General features: G+C 43.3%; 1 protein-coding gene across 1 annotated transcript in view; it reads left to right on the top strand.

The window, feature by feature from the left end:
- The window catches only part of LOC113409455 (E3 ubiquitin-protein ligase KCMF1), a 72,066-nt gene that overhangs the window by 42,513 nt on the left and 15,876 nt on the right, over positions 1 to 13,677 (top strand). Inside the window, exon 3 of the mRNA XM_026663380.1 lies at positions 4,138 to 4,277. Coding sequence (XP_026519165.1) covers positions 4,138 to 4,277 — 140 coding nt within the window. The remainder of the gene's footprint in view (positions 1 to 4,137; positions 4,278 to 13,677) is intronic.

Raw genomic sequence — 13,677 nt, forward strand, 5'->3', positions numbered from 1 at the left:
GGGTACTATTGCTGGAGTTTTCACTCTGTGGACACAGCTGTGGCATGTAGGGGAGATTTTGATTTTTTCCTAACCTCAGATAGGTCCAGATACCCAGGTCTGAGTTAGTTCAACTGAAAAGCTGGGAATTGTCACTCAGTTCCCTCCCTCTTGTTTTTAAATACTTTGACTTTGAAATTTGTTTTATAGATGGCAGCTGTAACAAGCAAGAATTTCTTATATACTTATTTTTTCACTTACATCTTGCTACTTGTGGGAGGAGTTTTGTGTGGACTTCCTTTTTTCTACTACTTTGTCCTGATTAATTTACTGTTCATGTTTTTGTTTAATTATTTGTAGCAAGATCAGTGTACGCAGTGTTGCTATTTGGGAAGTTTCTGGAACTGGATTGATAAACTGTAAACAGCCCTTATAGATGGGTCTGACATAAAATTTATTTGTGTGGGAGGGAGGAAAGGGATTCAGTTGTTAGATGGATATTTATCCACTGTCTGGGAAGACCTACCAAAAATTAGAAGTAATCAAACTAGCATGTAAGGAAACAATTGTTATGCCGTTGATTTGAGCTTGTTTGATGGCATTTCACAGTTCCTGTAGGACTCCACAATATTTTGCATGTGTCCGTGCTGAAGTGCTGAACTTTAAATGACATCAGAGTACTCTGTGAACCCATGAACTCAGTACAGTGAAAGCAATAGGACTAGTTAAGGAGGAAGAAGATAACATTTGGATTTTTCTGAATTTTTTTGAAAATTTGGAATCTGTCCCTTTGTTTACCTCTTATGTCTAAAATCTTTATGTAGTTTCCTAGATGTGCAAAATTATTAGGACCAAAAAAGAGAACTCTGGTTTACTCTTTTATATCACTGTTCTGCAGAATCCTGTTGTTGGAGGAGTTTCATGTCTAACCATAAAGCCACTAACCATTTATAAGCAGTAGTCCAGATCCCTTGAGCTCCACATTCTGAACACGAAGGGTATAATTACCCCCTCTGCAGCCTGAATTCCTCTTTAGCCACCTAGTTGAGTAGTCATAGAGCCAAGCTAACCATACATAGTTAGCAAAAATAATTGTAAATAATCTACACATAATAGAGGTAGCTTTAGTATTAACTTAAAACATTTAGTTTAATTTTTGTAGTTTTTCCACTATTTATGTCAACTTTTTGCTATTTATGGAGTCACCTTGAACTTTACTCAAAATGGTGGCGATATTTCTCTAGTCCTGCAAAGTTCCACAATGCAGATGAGCATGCAGAGTCCTGCCCTTAGGATGGAAGAATCCCATGCACTGCAACACACTAGGGACCAAGTGGCTAGGCAGCAGTTCTGCAGAAAAGGACCTAGGGGTTACTGTGGACGAAAAGCTGGATATGAGTCAACAGTGTGCCCTTGTTGCCAAGGAGGCTAACAGCATTTTGGGCTGTATAAGTAGAAGCATTGCCAGCAGATCGAGGGACATGATCATTCCCCTCTATTTGGCATTGGTGAGGCCTCATCTGGAGTACTGTGTCCAGTTTTGGGTTCCACACTACAAGAAGGATGTGGAAAAATTGGAAAGAGTCCAGCGGAGGGCATCAAAAATTATTAGGGGGCTGGAGCACATGATTTATGAGGGAACTGGGATTATTTAGTCTGCAGAAGAGAAGAATGAGGGGGGATTTGATAGCTGCTTTCAACTACTTGAAAGGGGGTTCCAAAGAGGATGGATCTAGACTGTTCTCAGTGGTACCAGATGACAGAACAAGGAGTAATGGTCTCAAATTGCAGTGGAGGAGGTTTAGGTTGGATATTAGGAAAAACTTTTTCACTAGGAGGGTGGTGAAGCACTGGAATGGGTTACCTAGGGAGGTGGTGGAATCTCCTTCCTTAAAGGTTTTTAAGGTCAGGCTTGACAAAGCCCTGGCTGGGATGATTTAGTTGGGGTTGGTCCTGCTTTGAGCAGGGGGTTGGACTAGATGACCTCCTGACGTCCCTTCCAACCCTGATATTCTATGATTCTCTAAAAACTTCCAAGTGTTTTCAGAGTGCCCAGAGCCTTAAGAAAGGCTCAGGGCTTTCATTCCTAGTGTTTTCTTATTCCAAAAGGAAACTTTGTGGCCTGTTCTGCATCTCTGAATATTGAACAGATTACTTCTGTTTCTGGGCACCATAATCCCTGCTTTCATCTCTCACAATGGATATGGTGAACTTAACCTTCAAAACGCCTACTTCCACATCTCAGAAAGGTTAAAGCACACATACCTCAGGCTTGTGGAAGGCAGCAGCCGCTACTAGACAGAGGTACTAACTTTTGGGTTAGAAGCAGCCATGTACTTCGCTGTGGTTGTCTCATCAGCATTATCAGGGCCTGCAGGTGGAGAGAGATCCTATGATAGTTCCCCTTGTTCCCCATTCTAACCTTCATAGGCGTCACCTTAGATTTCACCAGGCTCTAGCTTGGTTGCTATGAGACAGGTTCCAAGATCTCTTCTAGTCGATGGGTTTAGCCAGATGCAGGGTAGAAGTGAAATTTTATTTGACACCTAGGCCTGATGGCAGTCTGCGTCTTTGTGACTCTTTCAGAGATGGTTGAATCTGGTGGACCAACCAAATAGTCAGTTTGGATGTGACAGCATTTCCTCTCCAGCAAGGATAAGTCCCTGTAGTGTATGCTAGCAGTGAATGTTCTGAAAAGGATCTTTTTCTCTTAGCCTCCTACTTAGAGCCCTATGGAACAGTGTCATGAATTAGAAAAAGACTTTTTGGCAAACAATCCGACTCTTGTTCTGCAATATGTTGCTTCCACAGAGCAACACTGACCCTCCGTCTTTACCTCTCCTTAGTAACTATCTGCAAATAAGGCTTCATGAAGCAGTCTTGAAATATTGGGCTCTAGGGTATGCAAACACCCTATAGCTGCTAATTATTGTTCAAAAATGGTTCAGTGGCTGTGGGGTTAGGTGTGTGATTCCTGCAGTGAGGCTCTGTGCATGTGCTAATTTGGAAAACAAGAGTTCCTATTGATAACATCTTTTGAATTATTCTAAACCAGCGCTCTGTCTAGCCCCATATCCTGTCTGACAGAGGCCAATACAGGAAGTTTCAGAAGATGCAAGAAACTCTGTATGTGCCCACAGGGACGTTCCTTCCTAACCCCCATCATTTTGAGGTTGGCTTATGTCCTGGAGCATGAAGATTTATATTTTTTCCAAAACTTGTTCAGTTTTTCAATCCTTTATTATTTAGAACTGTATATTCTTTATCCATATAAATGTCCAATCATTTTTTGACTATCAACAAGCCCAAGGAGGAAGAATGGTGGAAAAGAGTTGAATCTACGTGCTCAGAAAAAATACCTCTTTTTAAGCCTGCAAGTAAATAACAAGTTTTATTTGTTTTGTAGTCATCGTAGTGAAGAAGGGGCAAGTTGATTTTTTTTTTTTTTTTTTTTTTTAGTAGAGGTGGTTAAATTTTCATGGCAGGTTCGCAAGGGTGCATTTTAACGTAGCTGTTTGTTCAGGAGTCGAACTATATAAATTCTACAGGTGTAGGTGCTTGAAAAGGAAACTAGAACATAGCAGCTTTGAAGTGTTATTTGCTTTGGTAAATAGACCAAGTGTGAGCTTTGTCTGGACTAGGCTTTTTCTCTCTACAATTTCCCATTGTTGCTAATGTTGGTTCATTCCCAACAGTGGTAGAAGGAGTGCCATTGTAGACAACACACATTTAAATACTGTTTTGTGTAGATTTGCAGTGACCAAGGTAACCTCCTGGAGATCTGCCTACCCCAACATTTCTACTATAATGAACTTATATCAGGGGAAATGATTTGGGTGTGAAGTTGGGGGGGGACAAATTAGGGTAGAAAGTCCATATGAGGCACTTGCAGTTAGTGGATGCTAATGTTTTGTTGTATTTGATAGCATGAAATTAGCATAATCCATTTATTTCTTTGAGTGTTTAATTCGTTGAACATCTTTATAAATATCAATGTCTCCTTATGTTTTCAGACATATAACCAAGTGCCTGAGTTAAAATGTCATTTGACCAAAGGACTAGTTTAAGGGAGTTGACTGTACCATACATATTTTAACTCTAGTGTATCTAGTAATGCTTCTCCATGAGTGAACTCTACCCACTGCTTTTCTTTTCCAGATTTGTACTATGGTGGAGAAGCTTTCTCTGTAGAGCAGCCACAGTCTTTTACTTGTCCTTATTGTGGAAAAATGGGTTATACGGAAACATCTCTTCAAGAACATGTTACTTCCGAGCATGCAGAAACATCAACAGAAGTGGTAAGCAGAATCACTATTGCTTTTGAATTATGGTGAAAACATGAGAAATTAAAGCTCTACTATGTCCTTCATTTTAGTTTGTGTATCTGTTCTAAAAATGGTGGATGGTGGGTGCACAAACACTTGAGAGATTAGAATGTTTGTCATATTTTAAAAACAATTGGAGTGAAGTGTTCTTGTAAGTGATTTTACTAAGGGTAGGTCTACACTTACCCGGTAGTTCGGCGGCAAGCAAATCGAACTTCTGGGTTCGACTTATCGCGTCTTGTCTGGACGCGATAAGTCGAACCCGGAAGTGCTCGCCGTTGATTGCGGTACTCCAGCTCGGTGAGAGGAGTACGCGAAGTCGACGGGGGAGCCTGCCTGCCGCGTGTGGACCGAGGTAAATTCGAACTAAGGTACTTCGAACTTCAGCTACGTTATTCACATAGCTGAAGTTGCGTACCTTAGTTCGAATTGGGGGGTTAGTGTAGACCTGCCCTAAGTCACATATATGCAACATGATCAAGTCACCATTGCTGTTGGAGCCTTAACTGTTGCATTACCTGACTTTTTTATTTTATTTTAACCAGCCAGCTTTAATGTTGCATTAACATAGTTTTGAGTGTTTAATTTCTACATTGCTTATTTCTTTCTAAATATGAAAGGGGCAGAGAAAAAGTCCTTTAAAAATAATGTTAATATTTGTATTATTTTAGTTAAAATTCTAAAGTTGTGGAGAATTGGGTAATTGAGCAGCGAGCAACCTTTGCTGATGTTGTATTGGTTGGATACAGTTTTCTATCAAATTTACATTATGCCACCTGTATCTTCGCAATAGAAAAGATGAACTTAACTCTTTTAAAATGAAAGCTTAGAAATTGCTGAATATTGTACAATGCAGAAAAACTCAGGAGAGAGCCTAATATAATGGAATTCACTTTTTGTGCCCACAATTCTCATTCCTAATGTTGACTGTTTTGGGGCGGGAAGCAAGGGGGAGTTCTTGATGCATATTATGGGACATTTAGAACCTGCTGCATGCTAATTGTCCCAACAGCACTTCTCTCAGCCCAGCCACCAGATCAGCACACTGTCCATATTCTGTAGACTGGAGTAACTGTATGGGTTTTATTCTGTGGAAGTGGGCAAGGGTTTGCCCACTTGTAACAGCCTATTTTAAACTACTTTTTCTCTTTTCAATGAATCTGGCATTGTTTGTAGAAATACTTCAAAAAGTTGTTCAGTTAATACTTATTAAAAGTTATCCGACACGTTCTTCTGGTTGTTAAATGGATAGCACAATTCCATGGAAGGGACCTCAGTAGGTCATCTAGTGCAATCCCTGTACTCAAGACCATTCCTGACAGGTATTTGTCTAACCTGTTCTTTTCCAGTGTCAAGTCAGTATGGCACATTTTGGATTTCTAATTCCAGAATCATCTAGGGCATTATCACAACATCCTTTCTTTTCTGAAAGTCCAGGCATTACCAGAAAAAGGTTATACCACCTAATGATTGCTATATATATGCACAGAGTCTTAAAGTGCTTCATTCGTACAAAGATAGGGCTAATGGGTAACCCACTACACTGTTTTAAAAAAACAAACCTGCAGCAGTGAGTCTCAAAGCCCAGGTCACCTGACTCAGACTCGTGCTATGGGACTGAAAATAGCAGTGTAGATGTTTCTATGCAAGCTGGAGCCCAGACTCTGAGACCCACCCTCCTTGTTGGTTTTCAGAGCCAAGACTTCAGCCCAAGCGGGAACATCTACACTGCTAATTTTAGCCCTGTAGTGTGAGCCATGTGAGCCTAAGTCAGATGACCTGGGCTCTGAGACTTGCTGCTGAGGTTGTGTGGGGCTGTTTTTGTTTTGTTTTTTTCCTTCCCAGTGTAGATGTAGCCAGTGTGGCCTTCCCATCAAGGAAGGGTAGCTGGATCCTGCTGAGGAACTTTGGATTTGACTATCACTTGTTCAGTGGTCCATAAAATTAAAATGCTATGGTATCTTGGTCCTGTAAGGTGGGTTTTGCTTTTTCTCTATTATTGATCACTTGATTTCCTTATGATTTCAATAGTAGTAATCAGTTCACAGCAGCTAGGGGCTGGTCTGTACTACAGAGTTAGGTCAGCTTAACTACATCGCTCAGGACTGTGAAGCCCTGGTGTATACACTGCTAGGTCAAGGGAAGAATTCTATGATCAACCTAGCTACCTCTCAGAGAGGTGGATTTACTACTAACCGCTGCAACTGTGCCAGTCTAGCATTTCTAGTGTAGGCCTACCCTGTGGTATTCAACTGCGCATTATACAATGGAGTTGTAGATATTTCTGTCTCTGAAACTTTTTCTGAACATGGGAAATAGCCCTCTTTACTATGTCTAGGAAGGCTTGGATCTGTTCAAGAACAGTTTGCAATCTGTCTTTGATGCCTTATAAATGGTTTGTTCTTGACCTTTTATTGTGATGGTCTGAAACTAATGACTATACACCTCAGCTATTTAGGAACTGATGAGCTCTAGATTACTTTTGTCTTAGAAAAGTCCACAGCTCTTCACTACCTGATTTAAACAAAAATACCTACTAGACAATTTCTGCAACACAGTTCTTAAGCTATTCTAGATTAAGTTCTCCCAGGAATCAAACAGTTCATGTATGGATGATTTTTATGCTTCAGGAATATTTGGGACATTGAGTGAATATATTTGTTGCTCAGTTTTATCTTTGTATGCTATTGGTTGATATAAAAATATGAAAGCTTGAAACGGATTGCATCAGACCTAATGTATGATAGGGAAATGACTCATCATTTCAGATTTCTTCCTCTCTTCTGACTCCTTTATTTTATTTTTTCACATTTCAAAGAAGAATGTAACACATGGATTTGAGAGTTAGAATGAGGGTGGTGATTCTGTTTAGACCTAGGCCTGGTCTACACTATGAGTTTAGGTTGAATTTATTAACCCGCACCCGTCCACACAATGAAGCCATTTACTTCGACATAAAGGGCTCTTAAAATCGATTTCTGTACTCCTCCCCGACGAGGGGAGTAGTGCCGAAATCGACATTGGCATTTCGAATTAGGCTTAGTGTGGCCGCAATTCGACGGTATTGGCCTCCGGGAGCTATCCCACAGTGCACCATTGTGACCGCTCTGGACAGCAATCTGAACTCGGATGCACTGGCCAGGTAGACAGGAAAAGCCCCGTGAACTTTTGAATTTCATTTCCTGTTTGCCCAGCGTGGAGCGCTGATCAGCACAGGTGACCATGCAGAGCTCATCAGCACAGCCAGAATCAAAAAAGAGCTCCAGCATGGACCGTACGGGAGATACTGAATCTGATCCCTGTATGGGGAGATGAATCTGTTCTATCAGAACTCCGTTCCAAAAGACGAAATGCCAAAACATTTGAAAAAATCTCCAAGGCCATGATGGACAGAGGCCACAACAGGGACTCAACACAGTGCTGCGTGAAACTTAAGGAGCTGAGACAAGTGTACCAGAAAGCCAAAGAATCAAATGGATGCTCACGGAAGGAGGGGCGACTGACGACTATAGCTATCCCACAGTTCCCGCACTCTCCGAAAACAATTTGAATTCTGGGTTGAGCTCCCAATGCCTGAAGGGTAAAAAACATTGTCGTGGGTGGTTCAGGGTATATGTCGTCAGCCTCTCCCCCCCCTCCACCGTGAAACCTCGGTGAGGTCGGTCAGGGGTTCCTGGGCAGACATGGGTGCTCCTGGCTGGCCTTGGTGAGGTCGGTCGGGGGCACCTGGACAAAAATGGGAATGACTCCAGGTCATTCTCTTCTTTAAGTTTTGTATAATGGAGATTCAGTCCTGCCTGGAATATCATGCCAGCTGGAGGCTTCTGCCTCAGGCTGCTCTCCCAGTCGGCAGCACCGCGCGGTCGCACCTACCCCTTGCTCCCAGGGCTCACAATCAGATACTTAGACCTCTACATTTTGCTGCAAATAAAAAAATAAAGCTGCCGTTTAGAACTGTCCCCCAACATACATATCCTGGGACATTTTGTATTTTACCACTGTCAACCAAAGGCCCACACACAAATGGAGATTCAGTCCTGCCTTTGCTTCTATCCTAGTGCTTATCACAGATCCCCATTTTCATCTATAGGCTGAGCAAGTGCAGAATGGTGGTTCACTCGACTTCGCTGTAAGCCAAGCGCCCTCCCCTCCCCCCTTTGTTCTCTGCTTGCAGAGGCAATAAAGTCAGTGTTGTTTCAAATTCATGCTTTCTTTATTACTTCATCACACAAATAGGGGGATAACTGCCAAGGTAGCCCAGGAGGGGTGGGGGAGGAGGGAAGCAACGATTGGGGTTGTTGTAGGGGCACCCCCTAGAATGGCATGCAGCTCATCATTTCTGCGGGATGTCTGGTGCTCTGACCCGGAGCCTCCGTTTGCCTCTCTGGTTCTTTAGTAGGCTTGCCTGATATTCTAGGCAGGACTGACTCTCCATTAGACAAAACTTAAAGAAGAGAATGATCTGGGGAGTCCTTCCCATTTTTGTCCATGTGCCCTCGACCGACCTCACCGAGGCCGGCCAGGAGCACCCATGACAGCAGCAGACGGTACAGTATGACTGGTAACAGTCTTTGCCAACTTGCAAAGGCAAGGGGATGCTGCTGTGTAGCGCTGTAGTACTGCGTCTGTCAGCAGCATCCAATAGACATACGGTGAGAGTGAAAAAAGGCTGAACGGGCTCCATGGTTGCCGTGCTATGGCGTCTGCCCGGGCAATCCAGGGAAAAGGGCGCGAAATGATTGTCTGCCGTTGCTTTCACGGAGGGAGGATTGACTGACGACATTTACCCATAACCAGCTGTGACAAATTTTTGGCCCCATCAGGCATTGGGAGCTCAACCCATAATTCCAATGGGCGGGGGAGACTGCGGGAACTATGGGATAGCTCTGGGATAGCTACCCACAGTGCAACACTCCGGAAGTCGACGGTAGCCTCGGTACATGGACGCACACCGCTGAATGAATGTGCTTAGTGTGGCCTCATGCACTCGACTTTATACAATCTGCCAAAAATCAAATTCTGTAAAATCGGAGTAATCCCATAGTGTAGACATACCCCTAGACACTGGTATCAAGTGCGGGTGCACATCACTTTCTTCTTCCTGCTCCCCCCTTCCCCCCCCCCCCCCCCCCCCCCCCCGGGGCAGGTCTCTTTTAGATAATTTCAGGTTTACTTTAATTGCTACATTTAAATAAAGTGATTGCAATAAAACCCCTAAATTTAGATGTGTTTTTGTCATTGGTGTGGTGATGTAATTCTGATTCATGCCACTTGATGTCAGTGAAACTTTGCAGATACAGACTATTGTGTGAGTCTGAGTTTCTCCAATTAGCACATTTTGGTCTGCAGCTATGTTTAAAAATGTCTTTTTTCATTTGCACTTGAGGCCAAAGTTCGTAGTATTGAGCACCTGCCTCTCTGTGGAAGTTGTGGTGCTCCACCTGTCTGAAAAGGGAACCCTTGTTCTTTATTTGCGGATCAGTCTCCAGTATTTTTATATCCATATCTTTGTTCCTAGCTTGTGGTGTTGAAGGATATTTTCATCCACAGTACTTTATTCATAGCACCCATGCATATTTGCATGATGTGTTAGTAAAGAGCTGAATTTAGCATTGGTTATAAAGTCTCTTAATTGTAGGTACATATAAAACTGTTTGTTTCAATATTGTAGTGTTGCTGAAGTTGAGCAAAGAATATAAGCACGTGACTGAGGAGAAAGTCATTCAGGTTTATAACGGCTTTGAGCCCATGTTTTGAAACAATTATCCTTGCTTAGATACTGACATTAAGCAAGTACTTACAGTAGCAGTGGTAATCAAAATATGCTTGTATATATAAAAGCTTTCTGACTTTCAGCCAGATTTGCAGGGCTAATTGGATTGTTTTTACCTGTATCTGGTAATTCTTCTTTTAGGCAGCAGGTTAAAGAACTCAGTTCAACAGAATAAATCTGATCCTATTCAAACGTTGCCATGTTAATGTGTATGACTGGCTAGAATTGAAGTTTTTGCCTTTCCTTATATGTAGTGATTACATAGTTGGAAGATTCCAGTTCAGAAGGGCAACACCCCCCCCCCCCCAATTTCTTTGGACATTTGTAGTATTGTAATAATTGGTGGTATTACCCCTTGATATTTAAACTTAGTAGCGAGGCTGGCTGGAAAACAAGAATTCTGTTTCATGAAAAATGTTTAGAGTTTCAGAATTTGTTTTCATTCCAATGTGGAACAAAACCAACATCTTTCAAGTTGTTTCCTTTCTTTTCCCTCCCTGCCCTCCCCCCAAAAACAAAAATGACCCACCTGCCCCAACTGGAATAGCCAATGGTCAGAGTGCTCACCAGGGATGTGAGAGACCTAGGTTCAAGTCCCCTTCTCAACCTGATTCAGAGCAAGGACATGAACCTGGATCTCCCACATCCCAGGTGAGTGCCCAAAGCACCAGGCTATTAGCTATTCCGGGCTCTCTCTCTCACCAAAAATTCCATCCTGGATCTTCCCAACAAGACCTTTGGCAAAGCTGATGCATTTTGATGAATCAACATTTTCTGACCCCCACCCCCAAAAAAAAAAATTATTGAAAAATTCTTGACCTGTTATGTTTATTATGTGCTCAGTGTACTTGAAAAATATATGGTAGTTTCAAAATTTAGACTGCACAGCTTCCCAAAAATAAGGAACAGGTTTCATACCTGTGGTACAAAGTTTTGGTGAGAAGTTAAATCTATTAGTGGTTGCCAATTTTAATTTCTTCAATAGATAAAGACAATCGAAGTGCAGTGGTCAGGAATTGAATGGCTAGTGCATATACTAAAGGGCAGGCTTGTTTGGTCCCTCTTGCAAGTTCAAAGGACTCTGACTGGTACGTTAACCATTATTGTTGCTGTTGGATTTTCATAAAATAGACTGGTCCATGTGTAAAGACAAGTTCTGACTGGAGCTCAAGGGTTGCACATAACCTGCTTTATTAGGTTGCTCATGGTGTGAAACCTATGCCTTGGTAGATAAGCTCTCACTTGACTGAATCTAGGGTAGTCCTATGAAATCTGTTGACTGCATCAGAGAGAGGACAGACTTTTCCAAGTTCGCTCTTATTCCTAGGGAAGAAAGTAGTTGAAGCATTGATGAGGTCAGCTTGTAGGCTTGCAGGTGTGTCGTGGCAACAAGAAGCCGGTCATCAAGGTAGGGGAAAACAGTGAAGCCATTCCATCTGAAATGAGCTCCTGCTATCAGAAAGACTTTGGTAAAGGCTCTGGGTACAGTAGCAAGGCTAAATGGGTGCGCCCTGCATTGAAAGTGGATGGGGCCCATCACAGAGCTGAGAAAATGCCTCTGGGTGGAGTAAATATAAAGTAAGCGTCCTTCATCTAAAAATCAAAAAAGAGTCCTACAAAAAGTGGAAACTAGGTCAAATTACAATGGATGAATATAAACAGATAACACAAGTATGTAGGGACAAAATTAGAAAGGCCAAGGGTATGTCTACACTACGGGATTAATCCGAATTTTTTGCCTCTTAATATTGAGTGCCTGTGGCTTTGCTGCTAGAGATCACAGACGCAGGTCCGGGCAACAGAATTCGGCTTGCATGTGGCCATGGTAAGCCATTGTCTTTCGGCTTCTGCGCCCTCCTTTCCCACATACCAAGCAAAGCCTGTTGAGTGCTGCGGTTTTCCCGTTAACCTTCAGCAGCAGAAAACAAACTACCCCCCCCCCATCCAATTCTCTGGATGATCACTTTATCCCTTCCCCCACCACGTGGCTGGTATCAGGGAAGATCCCTGCTAGCCAAATGGGAAAAGCCCAGGGCCAATTCTCCCCCCCCCCCCCCCCCCCCCCCCCCCCCGCGCTAGGCTAACTGCAGGGAAGGATTTCTTTTCAGCCACAGGCAAACAGCCCAGTAGGAACAGCCATCTCTGTCCCCTTAATTAAATTCCCGTATTTCAACCAGGTTACCATGAGCGATATCACTCTCCTGAGGATTACACAGCGAGATAAAGAACGGATGTTGCTTGAATGCCAGCAAACACCGGGACCATACGCTGCCAGGCTTTGTCATGCAATGATACCAAATTACTTGCTACTAGCATGGCGTGGTCAAGTGTCCCACCATGGAGGACGGAATAAGGCTGCACTGCCCAGAAACCTTGTGGAAAGGCTTTTGGTGTACCTCCAGGAGAGCTTCATGGAGATGTCCCTGGAGGATTTCCGCTCCATCCCCAGACACGTTAACAGACTTTTCCAGTAGCTGTACTGGCCGCGAATGCATCCCAAGTCCTCAGGGCAAAGTAATCATTAAAAAACGCTTGCTTTTAAAACAAGTTTTATATTTTAAAAGGTAAACTCACCTGAGGTCCCTTCCATGGGATCATGGTCTTGGATACTGGCTTGGGAGGGTACTTCAGTCAGGCTGAGAAAAAGATCCTGGCTGTTGGGGAGAACGGAGTGCTGTGTGCTCTCCGCAAGCTCGTCGTCGTCCTCCTCTTCCTCCTCTTCCCCATCCACAGAATCCTCAGGTGTGGCTGATGAGATTACCCCCACCTTGGAATCCACGGTCAGAGGTGGGGTAGTGGTGGCGGCCCCCTCTAGAATTGCATGCAGCTCAGCGTAGAAGTGGCATGTCCGCGGCTCCGACCCGGAGCGACCGTTTGCCTCCTTTGTTTTTTGATAGGCTTGTCTGAGCTCCTTGACTTTCACACGGCACTGATCTGAGTCCCTATTGTGGCCTCTCTCCATCATGCCCTTGGAGATTTTTTCAAAAGTTTTGGCATTTCGTCTTTTCGAACGAAGTTCTGCTAGCAATGAATCCTCTCCCCATATAGCGATCAGATCCAGTACCTCCCGTACGGTCCATGCTGGTGCTCTTTTTTGATTATCAGCCTGCATGGTTACCTGTGCTGATGAGCTCTCTGTGGTCACCTGTGCTCTCCACGCTGGGCAAACAGGAAATAAAATTCAAATGTTCGTGGGGCTTTTCCTGTCTACCTGGCCAGTGCATCCGAGTTCAGATTGCTGTCCAGAGTGGTCACAATGGTGCACTGTGGGATAGCTCCCGGAGGTCAATACCATCGAATTGCGGCTGCACTAACCCTAATTCGAAATGGCAATATCAATTTCTGCGCTACTCCGCTCGTCGGGGAGGAGTACAGAAATTGATTTTAAGAGCCCTTTATTTCGAAATAAATGGCTTTGTTGTGTGGACGGGTGCAGGGTTAATTCAATTTAATGCTGCTAACTTCGAATTAAACTCATAGTGTAGACCAGGCCCAAGGCACAAAAGGAGATCAAACTAGCTAGAGACATAAAGGGTAACAAGAAAACATTCTATGAATACATTAGAAGCAAGAGGAAGACCAAGGACAGGGTAGGCCCAT

This window comes from Terrapene carolina, unplaced genomic scaffold (assembly GCF_002925995.2).
Source record: "Terrapene carolina triunguis isolate 2854851 unplaced genomic scaffold, T_m_triunguis-2.0 Scaffold33392, whole genome shotgun sequence".
Taxonomy (NCBI): Eukaryota; Metazoa; Chordata; order Testudines; family Emydidae; genus Terrapene; species Terrapene triunguis.